This window comes from Protopterus annectens, chromosome 11.part0 (assembly GCF_019279795.1).
Source record: "Protopterus annectens isolate FY-2018-M chromosome 11.part0, PAN1.0, whole genome shotgun sequence".
Classification (NCBI taxonomy): domain Eukaryota; kingdom Metazoa; phylum Chordata; order Ceratodontiformes; family Protopteridae; genus Protopterus; species Protopterus annectens.
In genome coordinates, this window is record NC_056745.1 from 1151072794 (window position 1) to 1151085899 (window position 13106).

Sequence of the window (13106 nt, forward strand, 5' to 3'; positions counted from 1 at the left end):
CAAAGAAAAGCACAAGCCAACTGTCGATCCTCAGAAGCCTCAGTGGAGTGTATTGTTCAGTGGCAGTAAAGCTCTGAAGGGCCTCACAACCAAACCTGTCTTTTAGTTAGCTCAAACTATTTGACAGTTCAGGCACTTCGCTAGTTGTCTGTTACATCCTTGGCTGGATATAACCCATATAGCTAAGGCTACTGCAGCAGCATAAAACATTCGCAGGTTTCTCTACAATTACTTCAAATTAAGACTGCATGTAGAAATTAATGTTAAGATTTTTGTTAGGTATCTTTGTCTTTTTAAGGGTTAAACTTCTATGTCGGAATTCCTATAATTTAATCAGACTAATACTATGTATATATATTGCCACACTTTTGGCTTCACAATGTTACGCTGATAACCACAGGGATGTTAAAACTTAACTGAGTTGTAATAAAATAATGCATTTATTGATCCTGCCTTAAAATATTGTATTACCTTTATATAAGATATTTTATGTAGTTGAACAACCTTGATATGTTCCTTACGTATGGCTGCAAGTGTCTGTAAAATTCAATAACATTTAAATTCCAGACAGAAGCTCGATTTTCATATAGATTTGAAGCTCAGACTCACAAAAATAGAGCAAGTGTATTGAAAAAGGATATTCAATAGCAAGAACAGGGAAAAGAGTTTGTTAAAAATGTGATGCCAAGTAAACCTCAGTGCGTAGCCTAGGCAAGTGATGTCACTTTTCAAAATATGTTTGCTGGCACCAGGTATACTTAAAAGTTTTAGGTTTCCAGTGGAGCCTGGCATGCTTGGCTCTGAATCCATTTGAATGACTCAGTGGTAAGCTGAAACATTTCTGCTTACTACCATAAATAGTCAAGCTAACAAAGCACAATTTTTTCTTAATATTAGAAACCAAACAATAACTGAAGAAATGTAACTATATGTGACAATCAATGGAGAATCACTACAATGCAAAAGCAAATTTCTGATAAGTAACAACTATTAAATAAAAGCCTAACCAAATCAACTAATGTGGTTTACTATAAAACAAAACTTAACATCAAAAGCAGAAGTCTAAGTCATTGCTAGAATAAAATTATAAGGCAAAAGGTCTAACCACACCCCCCACTCCCCATCACATATTACCTAATATGACTGCAGAAAATATAAACATTACATAGAAAACACTAGCTACAACAGTTGCTTGTAGCAAAAAGGTGCAACTTAACATGTCAAAAAAATAATCATTCTTGATTTATGTACTATCTAGGCCACAGTGATGCAGCGGTTAGCATTGTCACCTCACAGCAAGAGGTTCTCTGGTTTGATCCTCGGCTGGGGTGCCTTCTGTGTGGAGTCTGCATGTCCTCCCTGTGGTCGGGTGGGTTTCCTTCAGGTGCTCCGGTTTCCTCCCACATCCCAAAGACATGCTGTAGGTGGATTGGACACTCTAAATTGGCCCTAGGTGTGAGTGCATGCATGTGTGTGCCTTCAGTGGAAGGGTGGGTGCTGGGCTGGCAACTCAACACTGTAAAACACTACTGCCAATCATGAACAGACAGGTGATCCACTGTGGTGACCTCTAAGCAGGAAAAGCCAAAAGAAGCAGAAGATTTATGTAGTATCTAGCTTTATGAAAACTTGATATAGTTATTATGCATCCCTTATCACTGACATTTAAAAAATATAAGCTTCTAGCAGTGCATCAAGCTCTTGGAGTGGCTATTTATGGAGGGAATATCAGTACATCATGCATAGCCTGAGATTCTAATGCCTTTGTCACAGTATATCCCTATGGTATAAAGAAACTATGTGCAGTCAGTCACTGCTGTCATGAAGTGAGTCTCTAGGTAACTTTTAAACATGCATACTCCAAAATTAGAGTGTATAAAAATGTTCTGGCTATTGCATTCTGTGGCTGTTGAGGCTGAGAAAGACTAATAAACCTATAAACCCAAGAATAAAAGGGAAACATGATAGCAGAAAAGTCTGGCAGTACAGAATTCAATAAACTCAACTGCTGCGCCGCTCAAAACAAACCTTTCTATGGAAAGTTTACTGAACAGTTTAGAGACTTGTATGTGAACACATTAGCTGCACTTAATCTTAAAATGCTGCTGGAACTGTACAGTATTAGCCTAATGCATCAAAAATAAATACCTTATTAAGGTTATAAATAAAACAATAAACTTTTAGTAAATATTTAGCCTGGTTTTACTTAATACTGAGATGAGTCACTATTTTAGATGGTCTGTTTTCTGATAAATAAAAGGATTCTTGGAGTTATTACAACTCTTCTGAAAAAAAAATCATACCACGTCCTATACTGCCAAAAAACAAACAAACAAAAAAAACAACAAATATTAATTCTTGCTTGGAAATGCAAGCGTAAATCATACAAATATGTATATACTATGGTTATACTATGAAACATGAAAATGTACATTACATATAAAACTGCTCATCATGTTTGATATTATAAAATTTAACATTTCATAACTTCTATATGTGTGCTAGTCCAGAAAATAGATTCCTACAGAGACAAGGCATATGTATTTCCAGTTTTGTGCTGATCATCAAATGTGTATATTCAGCTTCTTCACTTTTTTCCTTTTTATTTCTTCTATACTTACTATGATGCAGCTGTCAGTGAGCGTAACCATATCATTAATTTCTAGATGCTGAAGCCAAGTACAACCAGCTGCTATGAAGCGAAAGCCATCCACAGAGATCTAGCAAAAATAGAACAGTTTAATTTGGACCAAAACCAACAAAAACACATCAAAGCTCTAAAGAAAAGACAGTCAGATTATCTTATTTGAGTTTTTGTAATATAACTAAAATCCCTTCTCCATGAGTATAATACATCACAATAAGGAACTCATTTACCGAATAAATTACTTAAGATTTGTGGCTAGGGGAAATGCTAGAAAATGTAAGGTAGATCTGAAACATGCAAAAAGTCTTTATCAGCATGTTAAAGTACAGAAATACTTGCAATGTCTTTACTAACATACGAACATATCTATAAATATTCTTATGCTTAAAGGCACATTAATAGCAGCCACTATCTTAATACTTATACAATGGATATAAAAAGTTTACACACGCCTGTTAAAATGCCAGGTTTTTGTGATATAAAAAAATGAGACCACAATAAATAATTTCAAAACTTTTCCCAACTTTAATGTGACCTAAAACCCGTACAATTCAATTGAAAAACAAACAAATCTGTTAGGGAAAAAATATAAAAAATAAAAAATGTACAATACTCTGGTTAAATAAGTGTGCACACCCTTAAACTAATACTTTGTTGTGTGTGCACACCCTTAAACTAATACTTTGTTGAAGCACCTTTTGATTTAATTACAACATCCAGTCTTCTTGGGTAGGAGTCTATCAGCATGGCACATCTTGACTTGGAAATATCTGCCCACTCTTCCTTGCAAAAGCACTCCAAATCTGTCAGATTGCGAGGGCATCTATTGTGCAGAGCCCTCTTCAGATCACCCCACAGATTTTCTATTGGATTTAGGTCTGGGCTCTGTCTGGGCAAATCCAAAACTTTAATTTTCTTCTGGTGAAGCCATTCTTTTGTTGATTTGGATGTATGCTTGGGGTCATTGTTGTGTTGAAAGGTGAAATTCTTCTTCATCTTCAGCTTTCTAGCAGACACTTGAAGGTTTTCGGCCAAAAGCGACTGGTATTTGGGACTGTTTATAATTCCCTCCACCTTGACAAATGCCCCAGTTCCAGCTGAAAAAAATCAACCCCAAAGCATGATACTGCCACCACCATGCTTCACCGTGGGGATAGTGTTCTTTTGGTGATGCAAAGTGTTGTTTTTGTGCCAAATGTACCTTTTGGAATTTTGGCCAAAAAGTTCAACCTTGGTCTCATCAGACCATAACACATTTTGCCACATGCTTTTGGGAGACGATGTATTGTTTTGCAAATTTTAGCTAAGCCTGGATGTTTTTCTGTGTAAGAAAAGGCTTCCGTCTTGCAACCCTACCCCATAGTCCAGACATATGGAGAATATGGGAGATTGTTGTCACATGTAGTACGCAACCAGTACTTGCCAGAAATTCCTGCAGCTCCTTCAGTGTTGCTGTAGGTCTCTTGGCAGCCTCCCTAACCAGTTTTCATCTTGTCTTTTTATCAATTTTGGAGGGACGTCCAGTCCTTTCCAACGTCATTGTTGTCCCATATTTTCTCCACTTTTTGATGACTGTCTTCACTGTGTTCCATGGTATATCCAATGCTGTAGAAAGTTTTTTGTACCCTTCTCCTGACTGATATCTTTCAACTTTGAAAGCTCTCTGCGAACCACGGCTTTTGCTGTAGCAGGCAACTTAGTAAATGTCAGGAAAATCCTACTAGGACACCTGAACTTTACTTGGGGTTAATCAGAGTCTCTTTAATTAATGACAGGTGTGTACCCAAGAAGACTGAATGTTGTAATTAAATCAAAAGGTGCTTCAACAAAGTTTTAGTTTAAGGGTATGCACACACAACAAAGTATTAGTTTAAGAGTGTGCACACTTATGCAACCAGCATATTGTACATTTTTTATTTTTTATATTTTTCCCCTAACAGAGTTGCTTGTTTTTCAATTGAATTGTACAGGTTATAGGTAAGATTAAAGGTGGGAAAAGTTTTGAAATGATTTATTGTGGTCTCATTTTTTTATATCACAAAAACCTAGCATTTTAACAGGGGTGTGTAAACTTTTTATATCCACTATATATATATATATATATATATATATATATATATATATATGTTTGTGTGTGTGTGTCTACATGTTCAGAATGTAGCTCTTATGAATAATTATGTTGATTAATTAAGATGCGATTAGCTGAAACCAAAAGGTTTAAAACCTTGTGAGGTCACAAACTCAAAAAAGCAATACACTGAGACTGAAAAACTACAAAAACATTTTTCATTTTTTTGTAATATTTCAAGCATGCCTGTGTCCCTGGTGTGTGTGTGTGTGTGTCTGTGGAGGGGTGGGGGGGGAGTAAGCCGGAGATCAAAGCATGGAAAAGGTGATAGAGGAAAAAGGGGGGTAGGACAGTGGGGAGCTGAGGAAGAATGAAATTGGACAACACAGATGCATCATTATGGTGAGTACATAACTTTTGTATCTGATGTTGTCATTTTCATCCATTACTTAACTGATGGGACTGAATCCCCAGCTGGATGAACCTTAGGAGGTCCTCATGGACGGACATTCCAGAGTACAGCAGAACCAAATGCTGCCCTAGTTCTGGATAGTATATCTAACTTAATATGTCTAACTTGTAATGAGCATAAATGTATGAGTATTGGATGAAGTGGCAGCTGTGCAACTATCATCCATGGAAGCTCTTGACAAGAAGGCCAATGATATGGCTACAGATCTAGTTAAGGCTGAGGTAAAACTAAACCTCTTTCTTTATGAATGGATATGCAATCAGTTAGCCACTTGGCTAGAGTCACTTTGTAAACTGTTTTACCCAAGAGAAAGATGTAAACAATTGATTACATTTTCTGAATTCCTGTGTTCTGTGTAAATAATACCTCAGCTGCCGATCTACATCCAAAAGATGCAGCATAACCTTTGTGTGAAAACTTAGGGAAGAACACAGGTAAATTAATGACCTGATTTAAGTTAGATTCAGAAGATATCTTAGAAGGAAAAGATGGGTTTGTGGGTAATGAGACCTTATCTAGATGGAATATCAAGCATGGAGGTCTTGTAGAGATGGCTTGGCATTCAGATACTTGTTAAGTGGAGGTTACAATGACCAGAAAACTTGTCTTCCAAGACAAAAACTTAAGGTCAATTTAGCAGAAGGCTCAAAGGGGAGATTGGATAAGGGCCTGTAAGATAACAGTCAAATCCCAAAGGATTGTAGGAGCTTTAAATAGGGGCCTGAGTTAAAAGGTACCTTGAAGGAAGGCCTTGCAAAATCTCAGGGAAGCCAGGTAAGAATGATTCTCTCCTGAGTGAAATTTTGATAGTAGAGTAACTTGCCCACTGCTAAAGATTGAGGACAAAAAGTTAGGAACTGCTGAGACTGGGGCAGAGTAAGGATTGAAATCTCTAAGATGGGATCAGACTGAAAATCTTTTCCATTTACTCTCATATATTTTCCTAGTGGAAGGCTTCTGAGAGAAGAGAATCTGTCATATCAGGGAAGAAAGCCTGGGCTGTCTAGCCATCACTGGAACTGGAGAAACCATGAGGTTAACTTGAGGCCATTGATGTCTGGATGTTACACCCCTGTCGGGTGAGAGCGGAGGTTTGGATGTAGGTCCAGTATCTACCAAAGATAAACAAGATGAGATTAGAGGAAAGAAAATCAGACCTGACAAGATCAATTGGGTGCAATGAGGATGATCTTTCTTTTCAACTGGGATGCTTTCTATAGAAGTTTTTAAATTAGTGGCAATGGGGCATAAGCATAGAGGACACAGGAGGGCCAATCATGAACTACAGCATCTCTCAGTGACTCCCCCTGTGAAGGAACCAGGGCAAAGAACCTGCTGCACTTGTTATTGAGGGGAGAAGCAAATGATCACAGCAAGGCTGACCCTATCAATGAAAAATCTTTTCAGACACTCTATGATTGACAGACCACTCATGAGGCATGACAATGGACCTACTTAGTCTGTCTGTGAGCACTTTAGGTTTTCCCCAAGTATGTGCATTGCCAAAAGAAAGTGACCAGAAGAGATCATCCATTGCCACACTCCCACTGCCTTTTGACACAGTAGATAAGATCTACTTGTTGTCTATATGTATTGCAATCATCCATTAAGGTAGAACTTCTTGAAAACCTTGCAACGCTAGTAGGACAGCTCTCATCTCCAGGACACTGATGTAACAGTTAACCTCTTCTGGGGATCAAGCACCTTGGATTGTTCTTCCCAAGAAATTCTCTCTCACCCATCCAATTTGGGAAGCATCCCTGTTGACTGTGGCTACTGACTGAGGGAGAACATAGGGATGGCATTGAGAAATTTCTTCTGAATTAAGCCATCAAAGAAGATATTTTTTGTAAACTTTGAAAATTTTCACTGGGTTGCTTAAAGGATGTTGAAGTATAGACATATAGACTACTGTCCTTAAAGAGTCCATTGAAGGACATGCATATGATACCTGGCTAACGAAACTAGAGTTATCAGTACATCCATCGATCCTAAAGCTCGGAGGACTAGTCTTGTTGTCAGATGAGAAAGGGAGATCACCTTCATGACTTGAGACATGAGAGTATAAACACTTGTCACAGGAAGCAAAGCTATCTGGTTGGACGTGTCTAGACGAGCACCTATGAACTTCAGGGTCTAAGTATAGGTAAGCTGTGATTGGTGCAATTGACTGTGATGCCCAAATGATGACATAATTGGAGCAAGTAATCCCTTGCTTGAATCATCAGATGCCTGGATGGGGCAGTCAGAAGCCAGTTGTCTAGATATGGAAACACCCAGAATCTCAGCAGTCTCAGGTGAGCCACTACCACAGCCATGCATTTGGTGAACATCCTGGGGACTGTGGTGAGACCAAAGGGCAGTGCTCTGAACCTCTAATGGCTGGCTCACCTTGTTGATTCCTGGAGAAGGATCTCTGAGGAGTATAAAAACAAATCCCAATGACAGACAGGTTCTTTCCATCTTGCTCACTTCTAGAGAGTGTTTCTTTTACTTTGGGACTGAACAAAGATGATCCATCAAAGGGAGCACTGATAAAGACCTGAACTGCTCCGCAAAATCACACAAGCACATCTAGGCATGACTTCTGACCTCTTTGCCTGAACCTGCAGCCTTAGAAGTACCCTCAGCTTCATGAGAGATTAACCTCATGGATGCATTGGAAATGGCTTGAAGGGCTGTGAAGAAGCTTTTTTCTGGTCCTCCACAGATGTGGACCCCAAAAGATATTTGGAAAGCTCCTTGATAAAATCTCTTTGTAGCTTGTTGAAATATGTCACATAATTCAGCAACTGAAGGGCAAATGTCCCTGAGGCATGCACTTTCCAAACCTGCCCAATCCCCTCAACTCTCTATTAGGAGGGTGAACAGATGAGCTCTTTTCTGCAGACTCTCTCTCTTAGTGACTGCTGTCACTACCATGGCATCTATAGGGACTCCCTTGCTCCAGCAGGCTATATCTTTAGAAGGAGCTAGAAACTTATTGGGTCTCTTAGGGATAGGCTCCATTGTATTGGATTCTTTCCATGCTTGGCATGAGATAACATTGATTAATTTATCAACCAGAGGGACCACCCAAAATGTAGCTGGGCCAGCCCCGAAAGCCTCCAGAAACACTGATTACTCTTGGGAAGGGATATTGTAGGACCATCCACCTCTCTGTTTGAATAATTCTAGTATTTCTCCAAAGGAAACATTATCAAGTGGAGATCTGGGGGGACCCTTCACCTTCATCAAAGTGCAGGTATTCACTGAGAGATTCTGAGGGGAATATAGATGCCTCCTTTTGCATGTTCTCTTCATAGGGACCTCATCAGTGGAATGGTCTAGTGAAGTATTGGAAGAAGGTGGGGAGTCCTTTATGAGGACTGGATGAAGGCTTGTACAGGCTGGCTGTATCGGTGGTGTAAGCATGAAAGGATCAGTGCTCAGACTTAGTGGAGGGAGTGTAGGATCCAAAGAGGGCAAGGATGTCCTTTCTCAAGGTAAAGAAAATGCCCTGTCCACAATGTCAAAGGCAGGAGGTCTATAAGTAACAGCAGCTGGTCACATAAGTGACCTTGGTAACCCTGTGGAATCCTGCCTTGAGGAGATAATTGGAGATGAGCTATCTAATACCAAAACACTGAGTGGCAAGGATGGCTCTGACAAACTCACAGTTGATCCCAAGCCCCTGAAGCCAGCGCTGATGCTTCAGCTCCAAGACACTTCCTGCTCCAAGGAAGTCAAAGCTGGTCGACTCAGGGGGAATGGTTGGAATTGAAGAACGAGTGTTTTTTGGAAATATATAGGACAAGATCTCAGATCTGAGGGCCTCAAAACCCCCTGTCTAGATCAGAGAAGAAGAAGTGACCTGATGCTGACATGACAGCAGGTTCACAGGTCCAATGGGAGCCAAACCTGGAATAACCCCCATCTGAATCTGAGCCCTGAGAAATTTCCTCATCATCCTATTCACATCCATCACAGAGAAGCTCCTGGAAGACCTAAGGGATGAAGTAGGAAATGGTGGCCTGGAAGATTTCTATGTGTGTCCTGTAAGAAGAGTGAATGGAGCTGAGGAGATATCCAGGGTGAAAACAGGAGATCGGATCCAAGGAGACTTGGATCTTAACATCGTAGGTTCTGAGGAAGGTGTCAGATCTGATGTTTTGGACACCTTATGGAACCTGGTGGTTCAGAAGTTGGGGCAAGTGGGGAGAATGATCAGGGATCCATTTCCTGGACTTCTTTTCTTTAGGAGCCGAGGCAGGCTTTCCTTTGTCTGTTTCACTAGAGGGGTTTTCAGCATCAGCCAAGATGGAAACAGCAGAAGAAGGAAGCAATCCTTTCAGAATGAGCTTATTCCTTCTCTCACTTAAAGCATGGGAACTAAACCCCAAACAAACTGAAGGGTCTCTATCTAAGTAGGCAGCCCCCAAATAATAAAAACAAATGTTCTGGACCACCAGGCTGATAAAAAACAGTAGTTTAATAAAATGCAGTAGGTTAGCACTTTCAGGTTTTAAAAAACCCTTCTTCAGACATCATACAAAAATTATGAACACCTTTTAAAATACATAATAACCAATCATAAACTCAGTATAATCCCCTCCTCTTTTTTAAAAAAGACTTGATAGGAATGACACCATTCAAACCAGGTGCTCTATCAGCACCCAGATTAATTATCCATTTGCTTTCACTACATTCTGTTATATTTCTCAAATCACTTACCCTCCTGGTTGGATGAATAACCTGCAAAACCATAAAAGAAAATACATGCCCAGGATACTGCTTTACATGCTGATACAAAGCATTATGTATATTGGCTGAACGTATAGCTGACATGTGTTGTAACACCTTGTCTTTCAATCTACAATTTGTTTTACTGACATAAAATGAACAACATTGCATACAGTCAGCCAGCTATATAATATTACTGGTCAAACAGTCAGCATATTGTTTCAATGAATATCTTTTTCCAGACAGTGGATGGAAAAATTCATTATTATGTCTAATATGTTGGCGAGCTTTGCAATGTCTGCAGTGGAATGTCCCTTGTCGTCCCATGACAGGTTTCCTAACCCCCTGTTGATCAGTACAGAGCAAGTCCTTTAAATTATTACTACATTTGAAATAAAATGTGGGTTCCTGAGTTATTAATCCCTTCATTCTGTCATCTATTAACAAGATTTTCCAGTTTTGGCGAATAATGTCACATATGCCTCCCACATTATTTCTATAATTCAAAGTAACTCTTAAGGACTGCCTTCTTATATCTACCTCCCTGTCATACACTTGTACATTTCCAGAAAACCATGGTTTTGCTTTATTCAACCTCTCTTCTTTACTTTTATTGAATGTCCTCTGTAGTATATTCTGGTTATATCCCCTTGCTTTTAAATTCACCATAAATTCTGCAGACTTCTCTCTGTACATCTCATCATTAGTACATAACCTAGATGTTCGAAAAAATTGCCCCTGAGCAATGTTGTTGAATGTATATCTGGGGTGCATTATATCTTAAGCTAGAAGACTGTTTCTCTAACATTCCTTCCTATATAACACAGTCTCAATCCATTTTTCTGTGCTTTTCTTCACTCAAACATCTAAGAAATCTATGGTTGTATCAGGGAATGAAAAACTGAACCTCAAAAAATCAGTGGTACTTTCCAAGTAGGTAACAACTCATAAAGTTGTTCCTGTGCCCCTGTCCAAAGCAGGAAGACATCGTCCACAAAACGAATGTAATAACTCAGGTACCTCCTCCATGAGTGGCTTGCCTTAAATATTGCTTGATCCTCCCAATATGTCAACACTATGTTGGCATATGAGTTTGCGCAGGGAGTGCACATGGCCACTCCCCTGCTCTGACGATAAAAGCAATTATTGTACATGTAAATATTATTGCTCAGCACACAGTCTAACAATAAACATACACTGTCAATGTCAGTTTGATTCAAGATTTGTACTTGTTTCAAAAAGGCTTCAATGGCCATCAGGCCATATTCTTTTGTAATTGCTGTAAGCAAACTGTTTATATCCAGGGTTACTAACAAATAATCCATACAATCAGCATTAGGACCTAGGTGACTGTGTAAAGATAGCAAAAAATTAGCTGTATTCTTTAAAATTCTCGGTACATAAACCAAACACTTCCTTAAATGAGTCTCTACCCATATAGAAGTGTGTTCAGTGGCCCACCCCCTTCCAGATACAATCGGATGTAATGGTGGGTCCCTGGGATCTTTATGTATTTTTGGTAAAGCTTTGAACAATGGAATAACAGGATGTTCAATCAATATAAACTTAAAAGTGCCTTCATTAATACGTTTACTTAACATTAAGTTGGAAAACTCATGCTTAACTTTACCAATGATCCTATTGATATCAATTGGTGTTAACTGCTGATAGGTATCTAAATACCTCAACAACATAAGAACACAGTTATGATAGAATTCACTGTTCATAACTACAACCACCCCTCCCTTGTCAGTGGGTTTTATTATAATATTCTTATTATCTGTAAGTGGTCTTAATGCTTGGCGTTGCTCCCAATTCAGGTTATAAAAAATGTGCTTGTTTTTAGTATTCAAGAACTTAAAAATATCTTCATAGGTTTTTATAAAAGTTTCAACCACTTGACTGACAGGGGGGTTAAATGTACTAGGTTGCCTAAGAACACAGTCCCTAGGAACAGATCCTGTACCATAAATACGCTAGAACTTAAGTGCAAAGTTTACAATTGTGTTTTATAGCCCCCAAATAATGCACATACTTCTTGTGGGGATTTTATGTCCACAGGAGTTACACTTTTTAAATTTGGTAAGCTTGTCAGCCGTAACTAGAAGCAAATCTATTCCTAAGACCAAAAAATGGTGAAAAGGGATATGTTTTTTTTTAAGATGGAAAGAAAGAAATCAGAAAGAAAATACCAGCAATTGTATTCAAGGGATACCCAAAAATGAGTAAGCAAAAAGGAGGAAAGGATACCAATGGTATGAAACAGTGTACCCTGAATGGTTAGAAGGGCTTAACAAAAGGACAGAAAAAGGAGGGAAGATAACAGGTAGAAAGACAAATAAGTTCTATTTAACAGCAAGGGGAGGAGGAGGAAAGTGAGATAAATACAGAAAAACTTCACAAAAAAAGAATATAAAGCTATCTCTTAACATTCAAATGCTCGAAAGCAGAAATCTGCATCTGAGCAATGTGGTACCAAACAAAATCTAAGGTATACCAGGAGAGTGGGGCATTATGGGTAAAGGGAGGGGCTCAAGACTGGATCCATGAGTCTGGTAAAACTGGCAGAGGTGGATCCGATGTCAGATCTGAGACCCATCAACTGAGGAATGAATGAAAATCACAGCATCAGATCACAGTTTTTGAAGCTACATCACAGTGAGCTTTACTCACACCACAGAAAAATTCATGAGCCTCTCTTAGAGAACCCTTAGAAGTACACAAGTACTATGGGTTTCATCATACAAAAATGTATGTGTCATTATACAAAAAAACAAACAAATTGACCTCCTCTCCAGCAAACACACACACACACACACACACACACACACACACACACACACACACACACACACACACACACACACACACACACACACACACACACACACACACACACACACACACACACACACACACACACACACACACACACACACACACACACACACACACACACACACACACACACACACACACACACACACACACACACACATGAGAAGCACACTGTGAAAATGAATGAAAGTTATGTACTTATCATAATGTTAAATCTGATTGAGCAGGTCCATCCTTGTCAACAGTAGGATTAATGCTGTCAAAAAAAAAAAACACTGAATACAAGGCACCAAAAAGTCACCAGTAACAAAATCCAAACAAGTGCCCAGGCATCTGATGACGTCTGTACACTAGGGACG

General features: G+C 39.0%; 1 protein-coding gene across 1 annotated transcript in view; it reads right to left on the bottom strand.

Moving 5' to 3' along the window:
* Nucleotides 1–13106, bottom strand: part of FBXL13 (F-box and leucine rich repeat protein 13) — a 2081262-nt gene that overhangs the window by 549559 nt on the left and 1518597 nt on the right. Inside the window, exon 13 of the mRNA XM_044088512.1 lies at nt 2622–2720. Coding sequence (XP_043944447.1) covers nt 2622–2720 — 99 coding nt within the window. The remainder of the gene's footprint in view (nt 1–2621; nt 2721–13106) is intronic.